This window comes from Theropithecus gelada, chromosome 14 (assembly GCF_003255815.1).
Source record: "Theropithecus gelada isolate Dixy chromosome 14, Tgel_1.0, whole genome shotgun sequence".
Lineage (NCBI taxonomy): Eukaryota > Metazoa > Chordata > Mammalia > Primates > Cercopithecidae > Theropithecus > Theropithecus gelada.
In genome coordinates, this window is record NC_037682.1 from 122045943 (window position 1) to 122061769 (window position 15827).

The 15827-nt window shown below is 44.2% G+C and overlaps 1 protein-coding gene across 14 annotated transcripts in view; it reads right to left on the minus strand.

Annotated features, from left to right (window-relative positions):
* The window catches only part of SNX19 (sorting nexin 19), a 40461-nt gene extending 25013 nt beyond the window's left edge, over positions 1-15448 (minus strand). For 2 of the 14 annotated variants that reach the window (XM_025356701.1, XM_025356698.1), the window contains exons 1-8: positions 15219-15420; positions 10553-10691; positions 9192-9292; positions 8940-9059; positions 6864-6994; positions 5504-5600; positions 4835-5015; positions 2183-2312 (exon numbers count right to left, since the gene is read on the minus strand). In XM_025356701.1, coding sequence (XP_025212486.1) covers positions 2183-2312; positions 4835-5015; positions 5504-5600; positions 6864-6994; positions 8940-9059; positions 9192-9292; positions 10553-10691; positions 15219-15308 — 989 coding nt within the window. In that variant the 5' untranslated portion in view covers positions 15309-15420. Of the gene's footprint in view, positions 1-588; positions 773-2036; positions 2038-2182; positions 2313-4547; positions 4731-4834; positions 5016-5503; positions 5601-6863; positions 7262-8939; positions 9060-9191; positions 9293-10371; positions 10692-13206 lie in introns of those variants that run through there. The other 12 variants (XM_025356694.1, XM_025356699.1, XM_025356696.1 and 9 more) reach the window with 12 other exon arrangements.
* Between the last annotated feature and the right edge of the window lie 379 nt (positions 15449-15827).

The window sequence follows — 15827 nt, forward strand, 5'->3', positions numbered from 1 at the left end:
AATACTGACATTTTGGGCAGGATAATTCGTTTGGCACGGTGGACTGTCCTGTGTAGCTGAAGGATATCTGGCAGCATGCCTACACCCACTAGATGCCAGTAGGCATCCCACATCCCCTTCCCAGTTGTGACAACCAAAAATATCTCCCGATACTGGCAAGTGTCCCCCAGTTGACAACCACTGGTGTAGGAAAAGCAGATCATTTATATAACACACTGTGATAAGCACTATTATCAAAACTTTGCGAGTTAGGGAAGAGGACTCCTTAATTCTGGGAGAAAGAGAGCAGATGCTACAGAAGGTTTCACAGAATAAATGACATTTTATGCTTAATATATGAAAAATGTTTTGCAGTAGGCCAAGCAGACAAGAAGAGGGAAAGTTAGGAACACATGGAAGGAACAGGGAAAGAACAGGTAGAGAAAGACCATTCGAAGTCAGATACAGGAAGATGAGCAAAGGCCTGGGGGTAAAAGACCACAGAATATTCAGGCAATGATGGACAGTTTACATGGTGGAAAATGAAAAATAAGACTGAAACCAGATCACGCCAAGTAAGAAAGGAGGTGGAATTTTAATATAAATTTAATATAAATAAAGAAATAAGTGCATACTTTAAACAGAGTGGAGCCCTTTTCCAAACAAAGCCTTACCTAGATCCCCAGTATATGAAACGGATTGAAGTGGAGCTTCTGTGGTTGGGTCATGGTCCACTCAGTTTTCCCTTAGCTTCTAAGTTAGCTTCCGAAGCACTTCTGCAGAACCCTACACCCTAGGACACATACTGGAAAAACCACTTTGGTAGGGAATAGGATACTACTGAAAGATTCTAAGTGCAGAATATATGTTCAGATTTGTTTTTCAGAAAAAGGCACTCTAGTGGCAGAGCTGAATATCGAGCAGGTACAAGGGGAAAAGCGTCAAGGGACAAAGACCAGTCAGCATTTTATATGCAGGTTTCACTTGGAGATCAGTCTTAAGGCTACAAGATACATGAAAAAAGCACACTGGGGTTGAAGTTGTACAAATCTGGCTTAAAATTCTAAGTGTGCTACTAATGATGACCTTGGGCGTGTTAGTTGACTTTGCCAAGCTCTATTTTCTCATTCTGTAAAATGGGGCTACCTACCTCACTTGACCACTATAAAAAAATACATGTAAATGGAGATTGGGTGCTGGCATACATAAGCACTTAGCAAATATAGATGTGCATCATCTTCTTTCACTTGGCCTCTTTATGATTCAAGTTCATTAAACCTCCCTGATCCTATGCAACTTAGAAAAGGGGGATTTAATTGCTTGCTGTTAATAACTTTTCAACTTGGTAAAGAATAGACACATAATTTTTTTTTATAAGGATATATTTTTTGAGTGACCTGTTAGCATGAGCCTCATGCTAAGAGAAGGTCAGCATTTGGCTTCCTCTTACTTTGGGATGTGCCAGGATGTCTCATAAGAGGGAGTTCAAAACAAGAGTAGCCAAAACCCAAGCACTACGTGTATCTGCCTGGCTCAGAGAGAGTGTTTCTGGCCTACTTCAGGTTAGCAAAGCTTACATCAGTTCCACAGTTAGAAAGTCAGCAGCTAAAAACTCCACCTGTGTACAAATCTTTCAGGAGATCAAATGGTGTGAGGATTACAAAGCCTGGATTAGAAAAGCCAGCTTGCAAATCCAAATTTCCCTCTATTCTTTACCATCCTGTGTCAGTCAGTACTTCAGCTGTGAATATTTATGCCCCTCTCAGAGAAAACAATCTTTATTTCAAGAGCACTGATGTTTTCTCCTTTTCTTTCCCACTGTTTATCATCACACTGGTGACATAATGTCAGTTAAGACAAATGTCCACCATAACCAAGTGAAAGGTGCGGGGCTGGAGGATAAAACTGGGTGGAAAATTGAGAGGAGGAAGAGTTCAGCTAAGTATTTTAGGATCACACACAGTGTCTGCAACTCAGTACACTATGCCAGAAATCTTACAGAACTGGATACTTTCAAATTGTAGACAACTAGGTAGTTAATAAAAGCTTTCTGATACTCTCAAGGCATTTTTGATTCCTGTAACCCCTGTAACGAGAATCTATCTTCTCTTACGACCGCAGATTCCCTGGACACTATTCAGCATCGCATCCACCTTTTCTGCAATTTGAGATTCTGATGTGGGGGGGAATTCAGCAGTCTTACCTTTGAACTAGGGTCCCAAAGATAAGACGAAGAAACTTCTGCATGTTTTCGGTACACAGCCATTTCCACTGTTCCGTTAGTAGCAAGAGAAGCAGATCTAGGGCTGTGTCAGCTAACTCTGTCTCTGTTCCTGAGGGACAAAATGGCATCAAGAGTAACTCAGAAAAGACCCATACTTGAGGAACATCTTTCAAGGTACTGGGTGGCACCTGTGTCTCTCTACCTTCATGCCGATCATCTGGTATTTCTGCAATCCCTCTCCACTCAAATCAAGAGATGTTTAACTCATATCTAGAAGGCTCAGTGACAGGCTCGGCATTTCTTCACATTTTTAATTAATGTTTCTGATATTGTTACCTAATGAATGTTTCTATGTTTTTAAAAGATATATATATATCTTCTAATTATATATATACACACACATATATATGTATGTATACACACACACACACACACACACACACACACACACGCACTTATTTTGCCTACTTAGTTTCTATTTCTTCTATATTTCCCCAGGATGCTGAATACTTTCTGTTCCAAATAAAAGCTCACAACTAGTGACTAAGTGCAACTGGCAAGGCCTCCTCTCTTTCCAACCTTGCATTCCACTCACCCCCACAAAGCATTATGGAAACACCAGGAGCAGAAGGGGGGAAAGATTTGGCATTCACTTTCCTGAAAAACCTCCATTACACAGAGCTGTAGGGTTAGGATTCAGGAGGCTTCAGCCTGATTTTGAGATAACATTTGGTTCTAGGAAGAACACCACACCTCTGGTAAAATGCCATAACAATTACTACATTCTTCCTGTTTCAAAGACTGGAAGGGCCACCCATGAGCTTACACCCATGCTAAACTAAGGTTTCCTGAACAAATGTATTTTGTGGAAGGAAGCATGTGTTGTTTAAACCTGTCCTGGGGTTCCAATGTCACTTCTGATTTGCCTCCAAGTATGTGATGTTACAGAATGAATCTGAGATATCTGGTGCTACTGCTGTGATTAATATTATAAGTAGTATCAACAATGACTTTATTAGTGTAGGACCAATGGGTATTCTCTGGGTCACCTTGCCCCAGCTCTCCTTGAACACGAATGACTTCTGATTTGGACAGATCTACTAGAACTGAATCATACTTCCCTCTTAACCCCATATAATATATATTTTCTTTTCTGTTTGTATTGCCAAGATTGGGAGCTGACATGTTGTTTGATTTCTGATCATCTTCTCAAAGATGGGATATTGCATTCCTTGTGAGACAGCATCATCCTGAGCCCTAGTCCTCAATTGTGTGATTCTCTCAGGTTTTGCATTTGCCTGGAGCTGCCACCATGTGGTAAGAATTAGTTATAGCAGTGAAAAATAAGAAAGCAAACAAGGTACCACCAAGTCAGTTCTCTTAAAGAAAATGACGGATTTTTTTTTTTTTTTAAATCATATGAGCATTTTGAGTCTCTCAGAGATAGAAGAAGGGTTTCAGGCCTAAATCATCCCTCTAGAGATACTATGTTCAACATGTACAGGCTGGACTTTGCCTAGAATGATATTCTTACCGCACTGCCTCCGCCCCCCCGCCATCTTTACAGTCTCTTAGAGTTCTCTGATGCTTTCACTGTCGTATTACTTTATATACTTAATTGTGAGATATGTGTGAAGGGATGGGGCTGTCAATCCCATTTTTCACAGACTTAAATTGAGGCCCTCAGAAGAGATGTCAGGTGATTTGTTCATGGGCACCTGAGAAAGAATAAGCTTTTTCCCCATTTTTGAATCCAAGATTTTGCGATCTTTTATTCTCAACAGAGGGCTTTATCTTGATGGAACCGATATACTTATTTTAAGTTCTAGTTCAGTAAACATGCTAATTAATATCTAGAGCTTTGAATTTTTCTTCTACAGAGTACACATCTGCTCTTCTCCTGGAAGGTGAACTTGCTCTGCTTCCAATGCAAATAAGGGAAGAAGCTTTCATCTCTTCTCCCTCCCTACTTTATGTTGGGTAACTAGGTGGTATCATCTGCCATGGCAGTAAATACAGAAAAAAGAATAGATCTGGGGAAATAAGACAATTTCCATCTTGAACACATTATATTTCAGTTGCCCTATGGTATATCCAAGTGAAGATATACAATATTCAATATTTAAGGCATCACCACACATGCCTTACAGCTGAAGCCAAGAGTACAGCTGGGGTTACCCTGGAAGAGTATGTAGAATAGGAACAGTGAGCCAAAAATCAAGCTCTGGCAGGCGGATCATGGGGCCAAGAGACTGGACTAAGAAGCCACAAGAAGGGCATGAAGGAAACCAGGAAACTGGGACACTAAAGGAAGAAAGTTTCTAAAGAAATCCAAGAGTCTGATATGCCAAAAATAAGTTCAATGAGCTATCAATCTTATCAGCATGATCTCGTCCTGCTGGATTAGAACTCCCTGTGTTTGTGCCCTGCTCTGCTGCTTGATTCCGCTCTGGCAACTGTGTCCTACTCATCTCTGTGCCCCAACACAGCACCTCCAACACTGGAGTTCAACACATGGCATGCTCAGCTGAATGGAACAGAAATCAAAGTTACAAACTCCAACTATCCCAAGTCCCAAGTGGATGCCACCCTGGCTCCCTTCTCCATGGGAGCAGAGACCTCGCCACTCACCTGGATCGCTGTTGCTGGGGTCTTGGGCTGGCACAGCTGCATCTGACAAGCAACTGTCCACATGTCCTTTAGGGGGCTGTTCAGGATCTTTTTCTGGGGCTTTTGTTGGCTGCATTTCCAGTGACTTTGTCTGTTTTTCAACAAAAGATTCCATCCCAGACATGGATAGGGTCTCGGACTCCTAAGAAATAGCCAGTGGCATATCACATATGGAATGCTGACAGTAGGGGAGCAAATGTGGCACTCTAGGTTTCCCTGCCTCTCCCTTGCATAAGTACCTTGGGTATAAAAGCCAACTGATGCTATGACTACTTTAGGAAAGATTTTATTTTTTACCCAAGTTGCAGGTAATACAGGCCTGCCCTGGGATTATCAAATCTGCACACATTTTTGGTCATCCATTTTTTTCCAGGAACTAGCTTTCTTTCTCATCTTGTCATCCACTATCCCAAACCCACCATGGTTGAGAAGCCAACCTGCCAAGCCAGAACTGGTAGGAATTCCAAACCACTCAGAGAAAATACTTTTAGCATAAAAGTTGGAGATCCAAAGGCTGATGAAGTCATTTAGCAGGACATTTCTGACTTAGAGAATATCTCAACTGCCTATAACTGTAGGACCAATATCTCAGATATTTTTGCCCCACATTCTTTGGGTTTTGGTTCTTACCACATTGCCTTCCTGGAGACAATAAAGAATCTTGTCTTGTGCTTCAGTCACACTTAGTGCTGGAGAAATTTTACTGGATGAGAACCTCAGCCTGGACCTGGTACAGAAACAAAGAGCAGAAAAAGGATGTAATTTATGGTCTTGAGCCCCACACAAAGGGCTGGCAAGTACTGATAATAAATGACAACAAGAATATCCGTACGTATTCTGGGGACCTTACTGTGGTCAGATGGTCAGAGCTGCCAGGAAAGCCTTGGCCCTGCAATCTCCCAGTGTATATTCTCGCAATTCTTAATAGACAATGTAACGCATACACTAAGCTAGGTCTACAGTGCACTTGTGAAATGGCTTCTGCTAAGTAAAACTGGCATCAGTCTGCATCATGGTTATATTCCCACAGGAAAGATTAGCTAACACATACTAGGTACTCATTAAAAATTTGCTGAAGATTAAACAGACAGGTGGCATAGACCAAGTTTTTATATCGCAGTTCATGGAGTATCCTTTTTGGACATCCATTTATTCCCCGTGTTCCAAATAAAACTAGAGAAGGAACTGCAAGTGATAACATCAATGTTTCAAGGGACAGAGACTCATAAGCACAGGTATCATGGTCATCCTTCAATAGATGGGCCCAGTTAAGAAAAGGTTAGGTGCTGTGAGTCTGTTATTGCTGGCCCACGAAACATAAGCACAGAGACAAAGAGTCAGACACTCAGACACACACACACACACACACACACACACACACACACACACAGATGCTCTTTCTTCATAAGGACCAGACACAGATGAAATTTGCAGTAAGGGTACATGTGGTGCCCTTGCTTGCCACATGTTGGCTTTGAAGGCTGCCAGGAAACAGCTGGGGCCCTAGTGCAGGAGAGAGTAGCAGGAGTCAACCAGTTACTAAAATAGGCCCTGTGGGTTTCCATTCTAGCCCTTTCCTGTTTATTGCTAATATATGCAACTTCTGAGTCAAGATTTCCAGAAATGATGGCAAACAGAGATCAGTTATAAGCCTTAATTCTTAGTAGGAAAGAAACATCTCAATTTTCCAGGAAAAGAGAAAAGAGAATATCCTATTCAAAAGAGAGTATTCCTCCTAGTCAAACATCCCTGGTCAGTTGGGCCCCAGGTTCCCATGGCAAAACCAAACATTCAGCAGTGCTGCCTCTGCAGCACCACAGGCTCCTCCAGGTGGAGCACCGAGGAGCCTGGGGGCTAGCTTCGCCTAAAAACTGGTATGTCTGACCCACCTCTCTCCTCTAGGGCTTGAGAATAGGGTGAGTGTTGGCTGAGGATTGGGGATCAATCTGGGAACTGGGGAAAGGTCCCTGGGTGACTCAGGGCTTCTCACTTGCCAGCCTTCTTGCCTTCTGTCTGGGACTTGCTTTCGGTCTCGGCCTCACTCAGCTCCTCTGTTGGGCTCTGGGGTTCAGAGCGAGGAAACGCTGTCTTCAAGGTGTCCACAATGGCACTCACCACCATCTGCAGGGGTCAGAGGTGCAGGGTCAGTAAGGCCATCCACATCCACAGATGGAAACTGCCAAGCAAGCAGTCGCCTCACAGCACTTTATGCAACAGGATGAGGAGAGGGGCCAGGCTCTCTAGCAAAGCCTTATCCAGTAGCAAGGTCGAATACCAGCTAATGACTTAGTGACAACTATCTTTCCTTTTTTCCATGGCCATAAATATCTTTTTCCTTGAGGAGTAAAACAAACAATGCCCTGGGAAAAGAAGCCAAAACCAACAGTGAGAGAAATAAAAACCTAGGAGTTATGCGGGCTGATGATGTATCTTTCAATTTCTTTCTTTTTATATAAAAAAGTGATTTCTAGTTTCCAAATTGATAACAACTTCATCAACATGTGCACCAGCAGAAGTACATAGGTAGGAGTATAAAGAGAAAGGAAGAGTGAAGAAGATGATCAAAAATAAAAATACGGTTTAGGGGCATAGGTAATATTAACATGCTTAGAGTAACTTACACAGAGCAAACAATCAGTTTTTCTAGTCAATTCAAACAATTTCTTTCTTTAAGTACAGAAAAAAATAACAAAAATCACTCAGGTCAAAACTAAGATCTCTGGAGTTGAGTTGTTTTAACTTCTCTACTCATAAGGACCAAATAAAATAATCCTCACTGAAGATTAAGAATAACCTCTATTTCTTCAGAATGGCAAGATGACATACAGATATTTGCTAAAAAGGACAATGTACAAACGAAACCTTAAACGATCAAAGAAACAGAATGAAACATTTACTCTTCCTCTGGTGCTTCCTGCTAATTAACACTGCTGGCTCAGAGCAGCACCATGCCTTCTTTGACTCGTTCTTGTCGTATTCCTCCACAAGGAGTAAGCTAGCATAGCCAAGACAAGGCTGAAGAGAGTGGTCAGCAGACTACAGTAAAGACTGGGGGAGAACAAACCAGGGAAAGAACACTGAGGATGCATGAATTTAGATAATGCAGCTTAGAAAATACAACTTGTTCTCCAGGATCACAGAATTGTAGTCTGTGAGGGTGGGGAGGTCCTCATCTGTCTCATTCACTGATGTATGAACAGCAACTAGTAGAGTGCCTGGCTCAAAACAGGCATCCAATAAGTAGATGTGGAAATAATGGATGAATGATATCTGCATGGAACTCTGGGCATTTACCCAGTTGATCCCTTTTTAGTTTGTAGTTTTTTCCATAGCAGTGGATATCCCCTAACACCTACTACATGAAATTCTATTTTATTTGTCACTGTAAGCCTAGATGAGAAGAGGGAGGCTCCTCTTCCGCCAATGCGTGTTTCTCAACCTGATAAAATACACATCACTTTTGACAAACTTAAGCCTCAGACTTCTGCCCCAGAGACGCTCATATCAGTTGGTAATCACTGCTTACAAGCTCCAACATGTTACACAAACGTCCTTCTTCCTACCATCTCCATAGGTGCTGAGACAACTTCTTGAAGAAGGTACAATTCTCTCCATACTGTGTTCTCTAGCGGAGAACCATGACACCACTTTAAATCCAGCCTCGTGTCCTGTCTTACGGCTCTCTTTCCTGGGTGACCCAACACTGGAAATGACCTTTACCCTCTGAAAGACCACCCTTCCTGCCAGCTATCTGTGAAGACATAGATTGATCTTTACATGACTCCAACAGTGTAACAATACAGTAATACCCCCAGGAGATACGTGTACACTTAAGAGTGTTGGGGTACTGTTTCCCACCAGCTGTTCCCTGTGATTCAGTGAGCTGATGATTCACCCAATATTTGGCAACAGGTCTTGACAATTTGAGTCCGTGTTCTATTGACGCCTCTGTGCTGCCCCTTCCCACACCCTACTGCTCTTGTTTTTCAAGCACTGCCTCCATTCTGATGAATCCTCCTCATTTATAGATCAAAACTAAAGCTGAGCACAGTGGCCCTGCTGGTACCTTGTCTATTCTAGAGACCATAAATGGTTTCTTGACAAAGGCAATACGAGCATCTGTGTTCAGAGCAAGGAACTCCTGCACCTCCTCACTGTTAGCGATCTCCGGAATGGCACAGAGTTGCTGCAAAAATAAAACACACAAAAATTTTAAAGAGAAATTTCAGTCCCCAGATCTCTCTGCTTTGGCTTGGGTGTTCTGGGGTTAGACACCCAGGTTAAAATGAGAACAAGGCCAAAAGAGAAGGATGCTGACCTTTAGGAATGATTCTAGGAGGCTCTTACGGGCTTCTACTCTGTCACTGTCCATATTTCCAAATGGAAGATCTGGAAAGAGCTTTTTAGGACCCTTCACATCTAAAAAAAACCCAAAATATTCACTCATTTAACATTCACAGAGAGCTATTCCATATAAAACATATAAAGAAAACAGAACTATTGAATATATTTCCTTGGATTAAAAAAAAATTTCAGGAGTTCCAAATATACATATGATCCATATGATCCACACAACACTAACTTGTTACAAGAGAGGGTTCTAAAGTGCAGAGACCCAAGTTTAAATTTGGGCTAAATTCCTACTATAATAACGATCTTAGACCATTTGTGTTATCTTTCTGACTTTGTTTCTCTTCTGTAAGATGAGGACAATGAGGGTACCTATCTCATAGGCTGATGGGAGCATTAAAAGAGCTAACATGTATAAAGTGCTTAGGAGAGAACCTGGCACACATTTTCAAGCTTGGCTCAGTATTAGCTATTATATTAAGAAAGAAAATGCATAATATATGCCCAAACTTGTTAAACTGTTTATTTGGGTAATCACCACTATTTTTAAAAAACAAAGTAACCAGTTACTAGCTAATTCTTAGAGTGAAATTTTATTACATTAAAAAAATATTTAGAGAGGGGTGGTGGCTCACGTCTATAATCCTAGCACTTTGGGAGGCCGAGGCAGGTGAACTGCTTGAGGTCAGGAGTTCAAGACCATCCTGACCAATATGAGGAAACCCCATCTCTACTAAAACAACAATTAGCCAGGCGTAATGGCAGGCTCCTGTAATCCTAGCTACTCTGAAGGCCGAGGCAGGAGAATCGCCTGAACCTGGGAGGCGGAGGTTGCAGTGAGCCAAGATCGTGACATTGCACTCCAGCCTGGGTGATGAGAACAAGACTCCGTCTTAAAAAAAAAAAAAGGTCCCCCGTGCCTGAGAGTTGTCAGACAGCACACAAAAGATCTGGGTATTAAAGGAAAGAAGGTGGCAACAACTTCTGTGTAATATTTTAATATTTAAGAACCACCTATCTATGAATCTGGAAAAGTTAATTTAACTCCTGACACTAACTTACAGGCACAGGTGGAAATGTGAACACTTATTTTTTAATCTTAAGCTAGATGGGGCTCCAGAACAAAGCAGTTGGCAGTAAAGGACTACCTCTGAAAGAATGTGATTGCTGCTGCCCAGCACTAAACCTCAGAACTCCTGAAGCAAACCCAGGGAGCAGAGAACCTTGAAACGGCATTCTCCTCTCCAGTCCCTCCCGTAAACCAACAGGCCAGCCAGGGTGGCTTGACGTGGGAAGCAAGTGGCAGTAGGGGTTGGGGAAACTCCTGACTTTTGATGAACTTTCGTAGATCTGGTTTCTCCTCCAGACGGGTCTGCAGATTCAAGAACTCTCGATAGCGACGATTCACGGTGTGGTAGGCCAGCTGCTGCAGGCCGCTGCTGTTTTCACCATCAAGGGCTGTCTCGTACTGTTCAATGAACAAATTGATTGACTGAATCAGCCGGGTTTCAGCAATCTTCTATTCTGGCTTTACTGACTACTTGGTCAATGGCCACATAGCAAGAGTAAGAAACTAAGAACAAAGGGAGGGATGTTCCTATTCTATTCCAGAACCTCCTATATCTAATTGCTCAGAAAGTCAGAAATGAGTTTCACTCCTCCACACTACTACTTTCATCTGAAAGCTCCCTCTCCCAGATACTTCCTTTACTTACAAAAATGGCTACATAACTATTTTTCAAATGAATATTTGAATAGAAGGCATAACATCCATAAAAATGATACTGCCTCTATCACCTTTAAATTACAGGGCTAAACATTATAAGGGGAAAACCATTTTTCCATTATACTCCCCCGTGACTATTTATATTAGTTAAGGGAAGAACAAGTAATCCAAACAGGAGATAAAAATCATTTGTTTATCTGGAATAAATTAAAGGGTATTTGTTTTGTTTCAGGCAGATTAATTTTCCTGATTGTTACTCTTAGAGCTAAACTGAATTTTTCCTAAGTACCTATCATCTGTATCATAGAAGTCACAGGAAAATTGGAGATGTGATAAGGGGTCAAAGTCCGCTGTCTTCCTAAGCTTAGAGGGGTTGGTATGTGGAAAAGATGACTTACACCTCATGTTCCCCAAAGAGTGAACACCACGGATAGCATGGAATCTGCAACTCAGCTTGGGGGCGCGCTTCTTGACAGGGTAGTTAAGACACAATGAAACGTTGTGGGAGAAGTATATATGTGCACCCTCTCATTAGGAATAGGTTATTATTTTTTGGTTGAGGTATACTGTGGGCAAGAGATGGAAAACATGAACTCCTTGTTGGTGGGACTTGTGGCTGGTGCTTTACAATTTTTTGGAGACAGAGAGGGTATTCATTATGAGCTGATGTGAGCAAAGCAGTCTCTCAGAACAGTACTGAGGAGGAAAAGACCAGATAAGAGAGACAGGTGACATTCAGGGTGGGGCTCTCAAGCCTAGAGCATTTGGGAACTATGAGGCTTTCTGCGGAATGTTGCTCCTCGAGGGCCAATTTCAACACTGTTATGGTTACTTCCATCACATAAACTGAAAACTATTTACTATCAGAAAGTATAATAATATTGATATACAATTTAAAATCAGTTATATGTCCATATAAAAATCTAAAACCAATTTCAAACTACTCATAATTGGCTATATTACTTTGTTCTCATTTTTTACTTTACTCTTTTCTAATGCTTAATTGAAGTAGTAGCAGATGTCAAAAACTAGCAACAACAAAAAAGAACAAATAATGGGAGAAAGACTGTGAACTTAAACATTCTATTCACCAACTTAATTTTTCTGCTAATGAGGAGGAAAAAAAATCTGCTGTTTAATGTCAGTATAGGAATAGTCATTAAAAAAAGATGAAATAACCAAAGCCAACACTTAAATGTGAGAAAGATGCATGGCATAGGGACATCCAGAATTAGAACAAAAAGGCAGGAAAATGTTAACAAAGTTATACCAGTCATTTGAGGCTAGTCTCAGTTATTTTATGACCAGTACTGATCTGTACTTCTACAATTTGCCTACAAGGAGTGTGAGTGTGTTTGTGTGTTCACATACAGGCATTTCTAATTACTTCCATTCTGTCTTACTTGAAAATGTCATAATGTTACTTTCTAAAATGCTAAGTCATGATGCAGCTGTGTTGAGCAGATCAAGGAAGGCCTTCTCCCTCTCACCTGGATTGGGAGTTCTTGGGGAGGAGTGAAGCAAGCAGGCTGTGCCTGGTGGTAGCTTCTGGACTCAAATGAGAGAAATTCAAGTGGAAGGCAAGGAAAATCCAATGGGTAGGATCTTGCCCAAGAATTTTCTAAACTTCTTCCCTGCTCATTTCTTTTTCAAAATACTAGTATATTTTGTACTTTGTTTTAGGAAGGTAGGTTATTTACCTATATCTATCTCAGAAGACAGCAAGTTTTTGACTCTTGTAGGTGTTTAAGCACAGACTTGGGAGGAACTTGACAACAGATAATATGAAGAGGGTTGGTTGGATTAGAGAGGCAATTCTCCCAAAATGGCCGTAGGACAGGCTGACTCCATGTTATCTGGAGAGTTCTATTTGAAATATAAAATAAATAAATAAAATAAAGAGAGAATCCAGGGACCCCTCCTTAGAAATTCTCATCTGAACCCATCAGTGCGTGTCAGAATCTGTATATATACAAGGCAGCTCAAGTGATTTTGAGGTGCAGCCAAGTTTGGGAACCACTGAAAATATAACCCTCAGCACTCTAGCAGCTCTGAAGTTCCAGGATTGTTTGTGTGAGTACAGGATAAATGCTACTCTGCTTTACACATTAGCTTCAGACCATTCACAGAGACAGATGCCTATTGAGAGAAACACTTCAAACTAAGAGCGTCTCTCCCCAGAGAACATTTGCTTCACTGACTGCTTTCCAAACCCACTGCTAGCCCGGGTGAGCACCCACAGTTTTAATCCTGTTACCTTCACAGTATAGAGTGTATATGGGTGGAATCCAGTGCCACTGTGCTCTCGGGCTGTAATGGTGCCAGTGATACGAAGGTTCTGGATGATAACTGGGCCATCTGGACTGCTTAGGGGCTCAAAGCTGAAGGTGGCTGAGCTGAGAGGACCAGGTGGAGAGGAGGAAAGCAGAACTGGTGGCAGAGTAGGATCAAGGGAGCTCATATCATGGGTGAGATCCTTCTCTAAGCATGAGGGCCGTGAGGGGCAGGTCTTTTCTGGCCCCTCCAGCAACGCTGTAACAGAGGTGGTAACATCTCCTTGTTCTATCTCCTTGTCTGCTGTGTCGATCTGGATCTCTGGGTAGGAATTCAGTGTGGAGACCGGCAGGCCTGTCTCTGTTTCAGTCCCTGGACCCTCCTCAGCATCTGCTCCTTCAGATGCCTCACCATCTTTGGGTTCCAGAGCCTGGGAACCCTCTAGGGCACACAGGGCATCCTGAATCCTGTCAGAGAGAAAGTTGCCTGGAGTCATGAGCATGATGGTTTCTTTGCCCAGTTCAGACAGCGGAGACTCCAGCTCTGAGTCTTCACATAAGAACAGGGGACCTCGAAGATTTGGCTGTAGGAAATGAGATGAGTTGTTTCCTACTTTTCTTTCTTCACACATCCCACCCAAATCTCCCTCTACAGCTTCGTGGCCTTCTTCAACCTCTGGGGAGGGGCCTGCAGGACCCTCTGGCTCACTGTAACTTAGAAATACTGGGGCTGCTACTGGAGAAGTTCTCCCTTCTGGAAGCTGCTCTACCTCAGCAATCAGTGGCAGAGATGTGGGCACTGAGGGCTGTTCGGGGGCACTGGCTGGGCAAGGTGCTGGATCTCTGGCCTTGGAAAAGATACCCACGAGTACAAGATGGATCCAGTCAGGATCTGACAGCCTGCTGATCAGTGGTAAGATTACATTGCATGTGATGAGTTCGACCACTACATGGCGTCCGGTACGAGTCTCCAAGTGGGGCTTGGGCACCAGCCCTTGAAGCAACAAATTCACGACGCCACGTGTATAGGTGACTTCAGCACTGGGGCTGTGCACAGCAGGATGTGGGGCAGTAGCCCGACAGTAAGCCTCCCAGAGGTGAGAAGGCTCAACTGGACCATTCTTCCCTGCAGTGGCCTCCTTTGCCTGAATGTAGCTCTGCAGGTGACAACCGCAGAGAGTCAGAACACTCTGGGCAAGAGCATGACAGTCCATCATGCTCATCCTTCTCCGAAGCTCCTGGACCAACCCTTTCATGGCTGCCTCCATTTCCTCCTCAAAGGCTGGCTCCTGGCTCACGGAACGGTACCAGGATAATACAAAATCTCGAATAATCATCTGGATGGTGCGGTTGATCTCCTGTTCCAGCTGCCTTTCTGCCTCAGGGCATGGAGGACAGGTGGCCAATGGGATGAAGCGTTCCAGATGCAGTCGACCCGAAGCCGCTCCAGCGACGCTGGAGCCCAGCCATCCTCCCAGCACCACTAGCAATGCAGACAGAAGGCACAGCAGCCACACATTGACCAGAAGGTGTATGACCAGGAGCCAGCCGAGCAAGACCCCCACAGCCATCAGCTTCCGGCTACTCAACAGGTTACTGAGGTGACAGCTGGATCCAGCTGGAGTCTCCTGGAACGGTGGTACTGTTTCTGTCTTCATGGCTGATTGGCCAAGGTGGCTTCCCCAGATGACAGCCCTCAAGATTTTACTTCAGAGTCAGGGAAGGGGGGCACGAACTGTGTCTCATATGGGGCGATCTGGGTGTTCTTCAGGGAACCGGGGCTCCGGGCCCTCAAAGTCCTACAGGCACTGCAAAGCGACAGCGGCAGCTCCGCGTCTCCCCACTGCTAACACTAACAGAGCCCTCGAATTCGCCCCTTCCAGCCGAGGTGCGGCTTTGGAGGAAAACTCTGCGGCCTTCATACTGCCCCAGGCGGAGGGCCTCTTCGCGGCCTCGGGGCGGGCGGTGCAGGGCCCTGGGGCCCACGGACACTTACACACGCAGAGGGCAGCGGCCGGCAGAGACTGGGTCCCACGCCGCCGGGAACCGCGCGCCCACACTCAGCCCCGACCTGAAGTGGGCTCATCCAGGTCCTCTCCGCTGGCCTCGGCCCGCTGCCGCCGCAAACCTCGGCGACCGCGCTCCGCAGCCCGGCCTGTGTTAAGGCTGACCGCCGGCCCGCCGCCGGCGACAGCTTCCGGGTCGACGTCGACGGGAGCGAGGCATGCTGGGAGAGCGGCCGCGCGGGCCCTGAAGAGCGGCGCTGCCCGGCGCCCTCTGCTGGAGAGGAGCCGCCCTGACGGCAGCTGCGCGCGGTAGTCTCTGAGCCTGAGCCTGAGCCTGAGCGCGCACAGGGCGCATGCTCGGCAAGAGCGGGCGCGGATTCCTGAAGCGCCGCGGAACAGCCGCCTGCAGCAGTCACCGCTAAGACCCAGACTTCCAGACGCTTTAAAACGCTTCCTAGTTCTGGTAATTAAATGAAGTCTGTCCGTTACTGCTTAGGCACGCCGTCAGTAATCCGGTTTATTTTAATTTCATGGAGGCGTAGTTTCATTGGCCTGGTGTGTCTTAACATTTACCCGGTTTCCCCTAGAGCCAGGAGCCC